Source organism: Dendrobates tinctorius, unplaced genomic scaffold (genome assembly GCF_039654945.1).
Source record: "Dendrobates tinctorius isolate UK_male_01 unplaced genomic scaffold, ASM3965494v1 ptg000172l, whole genome shotgun sequence".
NCBI lineage: Eukaryota > Metazoa > Chordata > Amphibia > Anura > Dendrobatidae > Dendrobates > Dendrobates tinctorius.
Genome location: NW_027361839.1, coordinates 4,158,086 through 4,174,176, shown reverse-complemented (window position 1 = coordinate 4,174,176; position 16,091 = coordinate 4,158,086). Strand labels below are relative to the sequence as shown.

The 16,091-nt window shown below is 52.6% G+C and overlaps 1 protein-coding gene across 1 annotated transcript in view; it reads left to right on the top strand.

Annotated features, from left to right (window-relative positions):
* Positions 1-16,091, top strand: part of MAB21L3 (mab-21 like 3) — a 250,193-nt gene that overhangs the window by 216,761 nt on the left and 17,341 nt on the right. The window contains exon 3 of the mRNA XM_073551051.1: positions 10,323-10,614. Coding sequence (XP_073407152.1) covers positions 10,323-10,614 — 292 coding nt within the window. The remainder of the gene's footprint in view (positions 1-10,322; positions 10,615-16,091) is intronic.

Genomic DNA, 16,091 nt, shown 5'->3' with positions numbered 1-16,091 from the left:
TGGGTGAGCTCAGGATGTCAGAGCCATGAACACAAGAGGTCAGATGGGTGAGCTCAGGATGTCAGAGCCATGAACACAAGAGGTCAGATGGGTGAGCACAGGATGTCAGAGCCATGAACACAAGAGGTCAGATGGGTGAGCTCAGGACGTCAGAGCCATGAACACAAGAGGTCAGATGGGTGAGCTCAGGATGTCAGAGCCATGAACACAAGAGGTCAGATGGGTGAACACAGGATGTCAGAGCCATGAACACAAGAGGTCAGATGGGTGAACACAGGATGTCAGAGCCATGAACACAAGAGGTCAGATGGATGAGCACAGGATGTCAGATGGGTGAGCTCAGGATGTCAGAGCCATGAACACAAGAGGTCAGATGGGTGAGCTCAGGATGTCAGAGCCATGAACACAAGAGGTCAGATGGATGAGCACAGGATGTCAGATGGGTGAGCTCAGGATGTCAGAGCCATGAACACAAGAGGTCAGATGGGTGAACACAGGATGTCAGAGCCATGAACACAAGAGGTCAGATGGGTGAACACAGGATGTCAGAGCCATGAACACAAGAGGTCAGATGGATGAGCACAGGATGTCAGATGGGTGAGCTCAGGATGTCAGAGCCATGAACACAAGAGGTCAGATGGGTGAGCTCAGGATGTCAGAGCCATGAACACAAGAGGTCAGATGGATGAGCACAGGATGTCAGATGGGTGAGCTCAGGATGTCAGAGCCATGAACACAAGAGGTCAGATGGGTGAACACAGGATGTCAGAGCCATGAACACAAGAGGTCAGATGGGTGAGCACAGGATGTCAGAGCCATGAACACAAGAGGTCAGATGGGTGAGCACAGGAGGTCAGAGCCATGAACACAAGAGGTCAGATGGGTGAGCACAGGATGTCAGAGCCATGAACACAAGAGGTCAGATGGGTGAGCTCAGGATGTCAGAGCCATGAACACAAGAGGTCAGATGGGTGAACACAGGATGTCAGAGCCATGAACACAAGAGTTCAGATGGGTGAGCACAGGATGTCAGAGCCATGAACACAAGAGGTCAGATGGGTGAGCTCAGGAGGTCAGAGCCATGAACACAAGAGGTCAGATGGGTGAGCACAGGAGGTCAGAGCCATGAACACAAGAGGTCAGATGGGTGAGCACAGGAGGTCAGAGCCATGAACACAAGAGGTCAGATGGGTGAGCACAGGATGTCAGAGCCATGAACACAAGAGGTCAGATGGGTGAGCACAGGATGTCAGAGCCATGAACACAAGAGGTCAGATGGGTGAGCACAGGATGTCAGAGCCATGAACACAAGAGGTCAGATGGGTGAGCTCAGGATGTCAGAGCCATGAACACAAGAGGTCAGATGGGTGAGCACAGGATGTCAGAGCCATGAACACAAGAGGTCAGATGGGTGAACACAGGAGGTCAGATGGGTGAACACAAGAGGTCAGATGGGTGAGCTCAGGATGTCAGATCCATGAACACAAGAGGTCAGATGGATGAGCACAGGAGGTCAGAGCCATGAACACAAGAGGTCAGATGGGTGAGCACAGGAGGTCAGAGCCATGAACACAAGAGGTCAGATGGGTGAGCACAGGAGGTCAGAGCCATGAACACAAGAGGTCAGATGGGTGAGCACAGGATGTCAGAGCCATGAACACAAGAGGTCAGATGGGTGAGCACAGGATGTCAGAGCCATGAACACAAGAGGTCAGATGGATGAGCACAGGAGGTCAGAGCCATGAACACAAGAGGTCAGATGGGTGAGCACAGGATGTCAGAGCCATGAACACAAGAGGTCAGATGGGTGAGCTCAGGATGTCAGAGCCATGAACACAAGAGGTCAGATGGGTGAGCACAGGATGTCAGAGCCATGAACACAAGAGGTCAGATGGGTGAACACAGGAGGTCAGATGGGTGAACACAAGAGGTCAGATGGGTGAGCTCAGGATGTCAGATCCATGAACACAAGAGGTCAGATGGATGAGCACAGGAGGTCAGAGCCATGAACACAAGAGGTCAGATGGGTGAACACAGGAGGTCAGATGGGTGAACACAAGAGGTCAGATGGGTGAGCTCAGGATGTCAGAGCCATGAACACAAGAGGTCAGATGGGTGAGCTCAGGATGTCAGAGCCATGAACACAAGAGGTCAGATGGGTGAGCACAGGATGTCAGAGCCATGAACACAAGAGGTCAGATGGGTGAGCACAGGAGGTCAGAGCCATGAACACAAGAGGTCAGATGGGTGAACACAGGAGGTCAGATGGGTGAACACAAGAGGTCAGATGGGTGAGCTCAGGATGTCAGAGCCATGAACACAAGAGGTCAGATGGGTGAGCTCAGGATGTCAGATCCATGAACACAAGAGGTCAGATGGATGAGCACAGGAGGTCAGAGCCATGAACACAAGAGGTCAGATGGGTGAACACAGGAGGTCAGATGGGTGAACACAAGAGGTCAGATGGGTGAGCTCAGGATGTCAGAGCCATGAACACAAGAGGTCAGATGGGTGAGCTCAGGATGTCAGATCCATGAACACAAGAGGTCAGATGGATGAGCACAGGATGTCAGAGCCATGAACACAAGAGGTCAGATGGGTGAACACAGGAGGTCAGATGGGTGAACACAAGAGGTCAGATGGGTGAGCTCAGGATGTCAGAGCCATGAACACAAGAGGTCAGATGGGTGAGCTCAGGATGTCAGAGCCATGAACACAAGAGGTCAGATGGGTGAGCACAGGATGTCAGAGCCATGAACACAAGAGGTCAGATGGGTGAACACAGGAGGTCAGATGGGTGAACACAAGAGGTCAGATGGGTGAGCTCAGGATGTCAGATCCATGAACACAAGAGGTCAGATGGATGAGCACAGGAGGTCAGAGCCATGAACACAAGAGGTCAGATGGGTGAGCACAGGAGGTCAGAGCCATGAACACAAGAGGTCAGATGGGTGAGCACAGGAGGTCAGAGCCATGAACACAAGAGGTCAGATGGGTGAGCACAGGATGTCAGAGCCATGAACACAAGAGGTCAGATGGGTGAGCACAGGATGTCAGAGCCATGAACACAAGAGGTCAGATGGGTGAGCACAGGATGTCAGAGCCATGAACACAAGAGGTCAGATGGGTGAGCTCAGGATGTCAGAGCCATGAACACAAGAGGTCAGATGGGTGAGCACAGGATGTCAGAGCCATGAACACAAGAGGTCAGATGGGTGAACACAGGAGGTCAGATGGGTGAACACAAGAGGTCAGATGGGTGAGCTCAGGATGTCAGATCCATGAACACAAGAGGTCAGATGGATGAGCACAGGAGGTCAGAGCCATGAACACAAGAGGTCAGATGGGTGAACACAGGAGGTCAGATGGGTGAACACAAGAGGTCAGATGGGTGAGCTCAGGATGTCAGAGCCATGAACACAAGAGGTCAGATGGGTGAGCTCAGGATGTCAGAGCCATGAACACAAGAGGTCAGATGGGTGAGCACAGGATGTCAGAGCCATGAACACAAGAGGTCAGATGGGTGAGCACAGGAGGTCAGAGCCATGAACACAAGAGGTCAGATGGGTGAACACAGGAGGTCAGATGGGTGAACACAAGAGGTCAGATGGGTGAGCTCAGGATGTCAGAGCCATGAACACAAGAGGTCAGATGGGTGAGCTCAGGATGTCAGATCCATGAACACAAGAGGTCAGATGGATGAGCACAGGAGGTCAGAGCCATGAACACAAGAGGTCAGATGGGTGAACACAGGAGGTCAGATGGGTGAACACAAGAGGTCAGATGGGTGAGCTCAGGATGTCAGAGCCATGAACACAAGAGGTCAGATGGATGAGCACAGGATGTCAGAGCCATGAACACAAGAGGTCAGATGGGTGAACACAGGAGGTCAGATGGGTGAACACAAGAGGTCAGATGGGTGAGCTCAGGATGTCAGAGCCATGAACACAAGAGGTCAGATGGGTGAGCTCAGGATGTCAGATCCATGAACACAAGAGGTCAGATGGATGAGCACAGGAGGTCAGAGCCATGAACACAAGAGGTCAGATGGGTGAACACAGGAGGTCAGATGGGTGAACACAAGAGGTCAGATGGGTGAGCTCAGGATGTCAGAGCCATGAACACAAGAGGTCAGATGGGTGAGCACAGGATGTCAGAGCCATGAACACAAGAGGTCAGATGGGTGAGCACAGGAGGTCAGAGCCATGAACACAAGAGGTCAGATGGGTGAACACAGGAGGTCAGATGGGTGAACACAAGAGGTCAGATGGGTGAGCTCAGGATGTCAGAGCCATGAACACAAGAGGTCAGATGGGTGAGCTCAGGATGTCAGATCCATGAACACAAGAGGTCAGATGGATGAGCACAGGAGGTCAGAGCCATGAACACAAGAGGTCAGATGGGTGAGCTCAGGAAGTCAGAGCCATGAACACAAGAGGTCAGATGGGTGAACACAGGAGGTCAGATGGGTGAGCTCAGGATGTCAGAGCCATGAACACAAGAGGTCAGATGGGTGAGCTCAGGATGTCAGATCCATGAACACAAGAGGTCAGATGGATGAGCTCAGGATGTCAGATCCATGAACACAAGAGGTCAGATGGGTGAGCACAGGAGGTCAGAGCCATGAACACAAGAGGTCAGATGGGTGAACACAGGAGGTCAGATGGGTGAACACAAGAGGTCAGATGGGTGAGCTCAGGATGTCAGATCCATGAACACAAGAGGTCAGATGGATGAGCACAGGATGTCAGAGCCATGAACACAAGAGGTCAGATGGGTGAACACAGGAGGTCAGATGGGTGAACACAAGAGGTCAGATGGGTGAGCTCAGGATGTCAGAGCCATGAACACAAGAGGTCAGATGGGTGAGCTCAGGATGTCAGAGCCATGAACACAAGAGGTCAGATGGGTGAGCACAGGATGTCAGAGCCATGAACACAAGAGGTCAGATGGGTGAGCACAGGAGGTCAGAGCCATGAACACAAGAGGTCAGATGGGTGATGTCAGGATGTCAGAGCCATGAACACAAGAGGTCAGATGGGTGAACACAGGATGTCAGAGCCATGAACACAAGAGGTCAGATGGATGAGCACAGGATGTCAGATGGGTGAGCTTAGGACGTCAGAGCCATGAACACAAGAGGTCAGATGGGTGAGCTCAGGATGTCAGAGCCATGAACACAAGAGGTCAGATGGGTGATGTCAGGATGTCAGAGCCATGAACACAAGAGGTCAGATGGGTGAACACAGGATGTCAGAGCCATGAACACAAGAGGTCAGATGGATGAGCACAGGATGTCAGATGGGTGAGCTCAGGATGTCAGAGCCATGAACACAAGAGGTCAGATGGGTGAGCTCAGGATGTCAGAGCCATGAACACAAGAGGTCAGATGGATGAGCACAGGATGTCAGATGGGTGAGCTCAGGATGTCAGAGCCATGAACACAAGAGGTCAGATGGGTGAGCACAGGATGTCAGAGCCATGAACACAAGAGGTCAGATGGGTGAACACAGGAGGTCAGATGGGTGAACACAAGAGGTCAGATGGGTGAGCTCAGGATGTCAGAGCCATGAACACAAGAGGTCAGATGGGTGAGCTCAGGATGTCAGAGCCATGAACACAAGAGGTCAGATGGGTGAGCACAGGATGTCAGAGCCATGAACACAAGAGGTCAGATGGGTGAGCACAGGAGGTCAGAGCCATGAACACAAGAGGTCAGATGGGTGAACACAGGAGGTCAGATGGGTGAACACAAGAGGTCAGATGGGTGAGCTCAGGATGTCAGAGCCATGAACACAAGAGGTCAGATGGGTGAGCTCAGGATGTCAGATCCATGAACACAAGAGGTCAGATGGATGAGCACAGGAGGTCAGAGCCATGAACACAAGAGGTCAGATGGGTGAACACAGGAGGTCAGATGGGTGAACACAAGAGGTCAGATGGGTGAGCTCAGGATGTCAGAGCCATGAACACAAGAGGTCAGATGGGTGAGCTCAGGATGTCAGAGCCATGAACACAAGAGGTCAGATGGGTGAGCACAGGATGTCAGAGCCATGAACACAAGAGGTCAGATGGGTGAGCTCAGGACGTCAGAGCCATGAACACAAGAGGTCAGATGGGTGAGCTCAGGATGTCAGAGCCATGAACACAAGAGGTCAGATGGGTGATGTCAGGATGTCAGAGCCATGAACACAAGAGGTCAGATGGGTGAACACAGGATGTCAGAGCCATGAACACAAGAGGTCAGATGGATGAGCACAGGATGTCAGATGGGTGAGCTCAGGATGTCAGAGCCATGAACACAAGAGGTCAGATGGGTGAACACAGGATGTCAGAGCCATGAACACAATAGGTCAGATGGGTGAGCACAGGATGTCAGAGCCATGAACACAAGAGGTCAGATGGGTGAGCACAGGAGGTCAGATGGGTGAGCACAGGATGTCAGAGCCATGAACACAAGAGGTCAGATGGGTGAGCTCAGGATGTCAGAGCCATGAACACAAGAGGTCAGATGGGTGAACACAGGATGTCAGAGCCATGAACACAAGAGGTCAGATGGGTGAGCTCAGGATGTCAGAGCCATGAACACAAGAGGTCAGATGGGTGAACACAGGATGTCAGAGCCATGAACACAATAGGTCAGATGGGTGAGCACAGGATGTCAGAGCCATGAACACAAGAGGTCAGATGGGTGAGCACAGGAGGTCAGAGCCATGAACACAAGAGGTCAGATGGGTGAGCACAGGATGTCAGAGCCATGAACACAAGAGGTCAGATGGGTGAGCTCAGGATGTCAGAGCCATGAACACAAGAGGTCAGATGGGTGAACACAGGATGTCAGAGCCATGAACACAAGAGTTCAGATGGGTGAGCTCAGGAAGTCAGAGCCATGAACACAAGAGGTCAGATGGGTGAGCACAGGATGTCAGAGCCATGAACACAAGAGGTCAGATGGGTGAGCTCAGGAGGTCAGAGCCATGAACACAAGAGGTCAGATGGGTGAGCACAGGAGGTCAGAGCCATGAACACAAGAGGTCAGATGGGTGAGCACAGGAGGTCAGAGCCATGAACACAAGAGGTCAGATGGGTGAGCACAGGATGTCAGAGCCATGAACACAAGAGGTCAGATGGGTGAGCACAGGATGTCAGAGCCATGAACACAAGAGGTCAGATGGGTGAGCTCAGGAGGTCAGAGCCATGAACACAAGAGGTCAGATGGGTGAGCTCAGGATGTCAGAGCCATGAACACAAGAGGTCAGATGGGTGAGCTCAGGAGGTCAGAGCCATGAACACAAGAGGTCAGATGGGTGAGCACAGGAAAAGGATTTGCCAGGGGAAATGCAGTAATAATGTAAACCCCCCATTAAGTATTACCTGCCTAACCCAGGAAGAAGTGCAGAACCGCCTTAGTAAGATTAAAATGGACAAATCACCAGGCCCTGATGGCATTCACCCTCGGGTATTAAGGGAGTTAAGTAATGTGATAGACAGGCCTCTATTCCTTATAGTTAAAGACTCTATAGAAACAGGGTCTGTTCCTTTTGATTGGCGGCAAGCAAATGTGGTACCAATATTCAAAAGGGGTGTAAAAGGGAACCTGGAAACTATAGGCCGGTAAGCTTAACATCTGTTGTGGGTAACATTTTTGAAGGGTTTCTGAGGGACACCATTATGGAATATCTCAATGTTAATAAATGTTTAACTCCATATCAACATGGATTTATGAAGGATCGCTCCTGTCAGACTAACCTGATCAGCTTCTATGAGGATGTAAGCTCTCAAATGGACCCAGGAGAATCATTGGATGTCATTTATCTCGACTTCTCTAAAGCATGTGACACAGTCCCACATAAAAGATTGGTCAGTAAGAGGAGAAAGCTTGGGCTAGGGGAAAATGTGTGTAGATGGGTAGGGAGCTGGCTTAGTGATAGAAACCAAAGAGTGGTTATTAATGGGGCATCCTCAGATTGGGCCAGGGTTACTAGTGGGGGACCACAGGGTTCTGTATTGGGCCCCCTACTGTTTAATATATTTATTAATGATCTAGTGGATGGCTTACACAGTAAAATATCAGTATTTGCAGATGATACAAAACTATGTAAGGGAGTTAACACAAAGGAGGACAGTTTGCAACTACAGACAGATTTGGGTAAATTGGAGAATTGGGCTGAAAAATGGCAAATGAGGTTTAACACAGATAAGTGTAAGGTTATGCACATGGGAAGGAGAAACAGATGCTACAATTACTTACTAAATGGGAAACTGCTGGGGAAATCAGACATGGAAAAAGACTTAGGCATCTTAGTCCATAAGAAGCTAAATTGGAGTGCCCAGTGTCAGGCAGCTGCCACCAAAGCCAATAGGGTCATGGGATGCATTAGAAGAGGTCTGGGGACACGAGATGAAAACATAATTCTTCCTCTGTACAAATCACTCGTCAGACCACACTTGGAGGATTGTGTGCAATTTTGGATGCCGGTGCTCAAGAAAGACATTACTGAACTTGAAAGGGTTCAAAGGCGGCTACTAAAATGATAAATGGAGTTGGTTCACTACAATACCCAGAAAGGTTATCAAAATTAGGTCTATTTACTCTAGAAAAGAGAAGACTTAGGGGAGACCTAATATATATGTACAAGTATATCAGAGGGCAATACAGAGATCTCTCCAATGAACTGTTTGTACCAAGGACTGTGACAAGAACAAGGGGGCATTCTCTTCGTTGGGAGGAAAGACAATTTCTGCACCAGCATAGAAGAGGGTTCTTCACGGTAAGAGCAGTGAGGCTCTGGAATTCTCTTCCTGAGGAAGTGGTGATGGCCAACTCACTGAATGAATGTAAGAAAGGAATGGAGGCTTTTCTTGTGAGTAACAGTATAGAAGGTTACGAATAACAGAATATTATAGGTAGATGGTTGACCGAGCTTAGGGGAAGGAATTTTTTTCCCTATGGAGAAAATTGGCTTCTACTCTGGGTTTTTTTGCCTTCCCCAGAATCAACAATGCAGAACAGCTGCACTAAAAATAGGCTGAACTAGATGGACATAAGGTCTTCCTTCAGCCTTCAAAACTATGTTAGGATGTCAGAGCCATGAACACAAGAGGTCAGATGGGTGAGCACAGTATGTCAAAGAGATGAGCGCAGGAGGCTAGAGAGGTGAGCGTGAGAAGTCAAAGCAATGCACGCAGGAGGTCAGCAAGGTGAGCACGAGAGGTCAAAGCGATGAGCGCAGGAGGCTAGAGAGGTGAGCGTGAGAAGTCAAAGCAATGCACGCAGGAGGTCAGCAAGGTGAGCACGAGAGGTCAAAGCGATGAGCGCAGGAGGCTAGAGAGGTGAGCGTGAGAAGTCAAAGCAATGCGCGCAGGAGGCCAGAGAGGTGAGTGTGAGAGGTCAGAGTGATGAGTGCACAAGGCCAGAGAGGTGAGCACGAGAGGTCAAAGTGATGAGCGCAGGAGGCCAGAGAGGCGAGCGTGAGAGGTCAGAGTGATGAGTGCAGGAGGTCAGAGAGGGGTGAGTGCGGAGGTCAGAGCGATGAGCGTAGGAGGACAGAAAGGTGAGCGCAGGAGGCTAGAGCGGTGAGTGCAGGAGGCCAGAGAGGTGAGCGCGAGAGGTCAGAGTGATGAGTGCAGGAGGCCAGAGAGGTGAGCGAGAGAAGTCAAAGCAATGAGCGTGAGAGGTCAGAGTGATGAGCGCAAGAGGACAAAGCGATGAACGCAGGAGGCTAGAGGTGTGCGTGAGAAGTCAAAGCAATGCGCTCAGGAGGCCAGAGAGGTGAGCGTGAGAGGTCAGAGAGGTGAGCGTGAGAAGTCAAAGCAGTGAGCGTGAGAGGTCAGAGTGATGAGCGCGAGAGGTCAAAGCGATGAGCGCAGGAGGCTAGAGGTGTGCGTGAGAAGTCAAAGCAATGCGCGCAGGAGGCCAGAGAGGTGAGCGTGAGAGGTCAGAGAGGTGAGCGTGAGAAGTCAAAGCAGTGCGCGCAGTAGGCCAAAGAGGTGAGCGCGAGAGGTCAGAGCGATGAGCGCAGGAGGCCAGAGAGATGAGCGTGAGAAGTCAGAGTGATGAGGCCAGAGAGGTGAGCGCGAGAGGTCAAAGTGATGAGCGAAGGAGGTCAGATCAGTGAGTGCAGGAGGCCAGAGAGGGTTAGCGAGAGGTCAGAGTGATGAGCGCAGGAGGCCAGATCAGCCAGCGCAGGACATAAATGCTTGAAGTTCCAGAATGCATCTCTGAAGTTGACTGCATCATAAGAGTGTGTACAGCAGGTACAGTTGCACCATTGTTAACTGAATATTCCAGGTCTCTGGTCACTTTGCTCCATATATTGCAGGTTTTGGCCCCATCGCAACTCCTGGTGATGGTTCCTCTACGGGGCCTAAGTGGGTATCGCCAGAAGAGTTTGAGGAGATGGCGTTACTACACCCCAAGAGGAGTGCGGCTTATGAGCCCCGTGATGGAGCCAGAGAAGCTTCACCAGTGGCTGGAGGTGGAGCAGTTCCAGAAGAGCAGCTCACAATGGCATGACGCCGACGTCTCCATCCAGGGTGACGTAGTGCCCGGACGTGTATTGACCATTCTCCAAGGACTCCTCCAGCGAGCCATCCCTACCTGTAACCTGACCAGTAAGAGCACAGGGCTCCCTTCCCTGCTTGTAACCTGACAAAAAAGCTGTTCCCCCATCACTACCTGACCTGTAAGAGATCACAGTGCCCCCATCCCTGCCTGTAACCTGATCAATAAGGGCACAACGCCCCTATCCCTGCCTGTATCCTGACCAGTACGAGATCACAGCGTCCCTATCCCTGCCTGTAACCTGACCGGTACGAGATCACAGCGTCCCTATCCCTGCCTGTAACCTGACCAATAAGAGAACACAGCGGCCCCATTCCTGACCTTATCCTGACCAGTAAGTGAACACCGTTCCCCTATCCCTGCCTGTAACCTGACCGGTAAGAGATCACAGTGCCCCTATCCCTGCCTATAACCTGACCAGTAAGAGATCACAGTGCCCCTATCCCTGCCTATGACCTGCCCAGTAAGAGATCACAGTGCCCCTATCCCTGCCTATGACCTGCCCAGTAAGAGATCACAGCACCCCTATGCCTGCCTATGACCTGACCTGTAAGAGATCACAGTGCCCCTATGCCTGCCTATGACCTGACATGTAAGAGATCACAGTGCCCCTATGCCTGCCTATGACCTGACCAGTAAGAGATCACAGTGCCCCTATCCCTGCCTATGACCTGCCCAGTAAGAGATCACAGTGCCCCTATCCCTGCCTATGACCTGCCCAGTAAGAGATCACAGTGCCCCTATCCCTGCCTATGACCTGACCAGTGAGAGATCACAGTGCCCCTATCCCTGCCTATGACCTGCCCAGTAAGAGATCACAGCGCCCCTATCCCTGCCTATGACCTGCCCAGTAAGAGATCACAGTGCCCCTATCCCTGCCTATGACCTGCCCAGTAAGAGATCACAGTGCCCCTATCCCTGCCTATGACCTGACCAGTAAGAGATCACAGTGCCCCTATCCCTGCCTATGACCTGCCCTGTAAGAGATCACAGCGCCCCTATCCCTGCCTATGACCTGCCCAGTAAGAGATCACAGTGCCCCTATCCCTGCCTATGACCTGCCCAGTAAGAGATCACAGCGCCCCTATCCCTGCCTATAACCTGACCAGTAAGAGATCACAGTGCCCCTATCCCTGCCTATGACCTGCCCAGTAAGAGATCACAGTGCCCCTATCCCTGCCTATGACCTGCCCAGTAAGAGATCACAGCACCCCTATGCCTGCCTATGACCTGACCTGTAAGAGATCACAGTGCCCCTATGCCTGCCTATGACCTGACCTGTAAGAGATCACAGTGCCCCTATGCCTGCCTATGACCTGACCAGTAAGAGATCACAGTGCCCCTATCCCTGCCTATGACCTGCCCAGTAAGAGATCACAGTGCCCCTATCCCTGCCTATGACCTGCCCAGTAAGAGATCACAGTGCCCCTATCCCTGCCTATGACCTGACCAGTGAGAGATCACAGTGCCCCATCCCTGCCTATGACCTGACCAGTAAGAGATCACAGCGCCCCTATCCCTGCCTATGACCTGCCCAGTGAGAGATCACAGTGCCCCTATCCCTGCCTATGACCTGCCCAGTAAGAGATCACAGCGCCCCTATCCCTGCCTATGACCTGCCCAGTAAGAGATCACAGTGCCCCTATCCCTGCCTATGACCTGACCAGTAACAGAGCGCAGCGCCCCTATCCCTGCCTATGACCTGCCCAGTAAGAGATCACAGCGCCCCTATCTCTGCCTATGACCTGCCCAGTAAGAGATCACAGTGCCCCTATCCCTGCCTATGACCTGACCAGTGAGAGATCACAGTGCCCCTATCCCTGCCTATGACCTGCCCAGTAAGAGATCACAGTGCCCCTATCCCTGCCTATGACCTGCCCAGTAAGAGATCACAGTGCCCCTCTTCCTGCCTATGACCTGCCCAGTAAGAGATCACAGTGCCCCTATCCCTGCTTGTGACCTGACCAGTGAGAGATCACAGTGCCCCTATCCCTGCCTATGACCTGACCAGTGAGAGATCACAGTGCCCCTATCCCTGCCTATGACCTGCCCAGTAAGAGATCACAGTGCCCCTATCCCTGCCTATGACCTGCCCAGTAAGAGATCACAGTGCCCCTATCCCTGCCTATGACCTGCCCAGTAAGAGATCACAGTGCCCCTATCCCTGCCTATGACCTGCCCAGTAAGAGATCACAGTGCCCCTATCCCTGCCTATGACCTGCCCAGTAAGAGATCACAGTGCCCCTATCCCTGCCTATGACCTGACCAGTAACAGAGCGCAGCGCCCCTATCCCTGCCTATGACCTGCCCAGTAAGAGATCACAGCGCCCCTATCTCTGCCTATGACCTGCCCAGTAAGAGATCACAGTGCCCCTATCCCTGCCTATGACCTGACCAGTGAGAGATCACAGTGCCCCTATCCCTGCCTATGACCTGCCCAGTAAGAGATCACAGTGCCCCTATCCCTGCCTATGACCTGCCCAGTAAGAGATCACAGTGCCCCTATCCCTGCCTATGACCTGCCCAGTAAGAGATCACAGTGCCCCTATCCCTGCCTGTGACCTGACCAGTGAGAGATCACAGTGCCCCATCCCTGCCTGTGACCTGACCAGTAACAGAGCGCAGCGCCCCTATCCCTGCCTATGACCTGCCCAGTAAGAGATCACAGCGCCCCTATCTCTGCCTATGACCTGCCCAGTAAGAGATCACAGTGCCCCTATCCCTGCCTATGACCTGACCAGTAAGAGATCACAGTGCCCCTATCCCTGCCTATGACCTGACCAGTAAGAGATCACAGGGCCCCTATCCCTGCCTATGACCTGACCAGTAAGAGATCACAGTGCCCCTATCCCTGCCTATGACCTGCCCAGTAAGAGATCACAGTGCCCCTATCCCTGCCTATGACCTGCCCAGAAAGAGATCACAGTGCCCCTATCCCTGCCTGTGACCTGACCAGTGAGAGATCACAGTGCCCCTATCCCTGCCTATGACCTGACCAGTGAGAGATCACAGTGCCCCTATCCCTGCCTATGACCTGCCAAGTAAGAGATCACAGTGCCCCTATCCCTGCCTATGACCTGCCCAGGAAGAGATCACAGTGCCCCTATCCCTGCCTATGACCTGCCCAGTAAGAGATCACAGTGCCCCTATCCCTGCCTATGACCTGCCCAGTAAGAGATCACAGTGCCCCTATCCCTGCCTGTGACCTGACCAGTGAGAGATCACAGTGCCCCTATCCCTGCCTATGACCTGACCAGTAACAGAGCGCAGCGCCCCTATCCCTGCCTATGACCTGCCCAGTAAGAGATCACAGCGCCCCTATCTCTGCCTATGACCTGCCCAGTAAGAGATCACAGTGCCCCTATCCCTGCCTATGACCTGACCAGTGAGAGATCACAGTGCCCCTATCCCTGCCTATGACCTGCCCAGGAAGAGATCACAGTGCCCCTATCCCTGCCTATGACCTGACCAGTGAGAGATCACAGTGCCCCTATCCCTGCCTATGACCTGCCCAGTAAGAGATCACAGTGCCCCTATCCCTGCCTGTAACCTGACCAGTAAGAGATCACAGCGCCCCTATCCCTGCCTATGACCTGCCCAGAAAGAGATCACAGTGCCCCTATCCCTGCCTATGACCTGACCAGTAAGAGATCACAGTGCCCCTATCCCTGCCTATGACCTGACCAGTGAGAGATCACAGTGCCCCTATCCCTGCCTATGACCTGCCCAGTAAGTGATCACAGTGCCCCTATCCCTGCCTATGACCTGCCCAGTAAGAGATCACAGTGCCCCTATCCCTGCCTATGACCTGACCAGTAAGAGATCACAGTGCCCCTATCCCTGCCTATGACCTGCCCAGTAAGAGATCACAGTGCCCCTATCCCTGCCTATGACCTGACCAGTAAGAGATCACAGTGCCCCTATCCCTGCCTATGACCTGCCCAGTAAGAGATCACAGTGCCCCTGTCCCTGCCTATGACCTGCCCAGTAAGAGATCACAGTGCCCCTATCCCTGCCTATGATCTGCCCAGTAAGAGATCACAGTGCCCCTATCCCTGCCTATGACCTGCCCAGTAAGAGATCACAGTGCCCCTATCCCTGCCTATGATCTGCCCAGTGAGAGATCACAGTGCCCCTATCCCTGCCTATGACCTGACCAGTAAGAGATCACAGTGCCCCTATCCCTGCCTATGACCTGACCAGTAAGAGATCACAGCGCCCCTATCTCTGCCTATGACCTGCCCAGTAAGAGATCACAGTGCCCCTATCCTTGCCTGTGACCTGACCAGTAAGAGATCACAGTGCCCCTATCCCTGCCTATGACCTGCCCAGTAAGAGATCACAGTGCCCCTGTCCCTGCCTATGACCTGCCCAGTAAGAGATCACAGTGCCCCTATCCCTGCCTATGATCTGCCCAGTAAGAGATCACAGTGCCCCTATCCCTGCCTATGACCTGCCCAGTAAGAGATCACAGTGCCCCTATCCCTGCCTATGATCTGCCCAGTGAGAGATCACAGTGCCCCTATCCCTGCCTATGACCTGACCAGTAAGAGATCACAGTGCCCCTATCCCTGCCTATGACCTGCCCAGTAAGAGATCACAGTGCCCCTATCCCTGCCTATGACCTGCCCAGTAAGAGATCACAGTGCCCCTATCCCTGCCTATGACCTGCCCAATAAGAGATCACAGTGCCCCTATCCCTGCCTATGACCTGACCAGTAACAGAGCGCAGCGCCCCTATCCCTGCCTATGACCTGCCCAGTAAGAGATCACAGCGCCCCTATCCCTGCCTGTAACCTGACCAGTAAGAGATCACAGTGCCCCTATCCCTGCCTATGACCTGCCCAGTAAGAGATCACAGTGCCCCTATCCCTGCCTATGACCTGACCAGTAACAGAGCGCAGCGCCCCTATCCCTGCCTATGACCTGCCCAGTAAGAGATCACAGCGCCCCTATCCCTGCCTGTAACCTGACCAGTAAGAGATCACAGTGCCCCTATCCCTGCCTATGACCTGCCCAGTAAGAGATCACAGTGCCCCTATCCCTGCCTATGACCTGACCAGTAAGAGATCACAGTGCCCCTATCCCTGCCTATGACCTGACCAGTGAGAGATCACAGTGCCCCTATCCCTGCCTATGACCTGCCCAGTAAGAGATCTCAGCGCCCCTATCCCTGCCTGTAACCTGACCAGTAAGAGATCACAGCGCCCCTATCCCTGCCTATGACCTGCCCAGAAAGAGATCACAGTGCCCCTATCCCTGCCTATGACCTGACCAGTAAGAGATCACAGTGCCCCTATCCCTGCCTATGACCTGACCAGTGAGAGATCACAGTGCCCCTATCCCTGCCTATGACCTGCCCAGTAAGTGATCACAGTGCCCCTATCCCTGCCTATGACCTGCCCAGTAAGAGATCACAGTGCCCCTATCCCTGCCTATGACCTGACCAGTAAGAGATCACAGTGCCCCTATCCCTGCCTATGACCTGCCCAGTAAGAGATCACAGTGCCCCTATCCCTGCCTATGA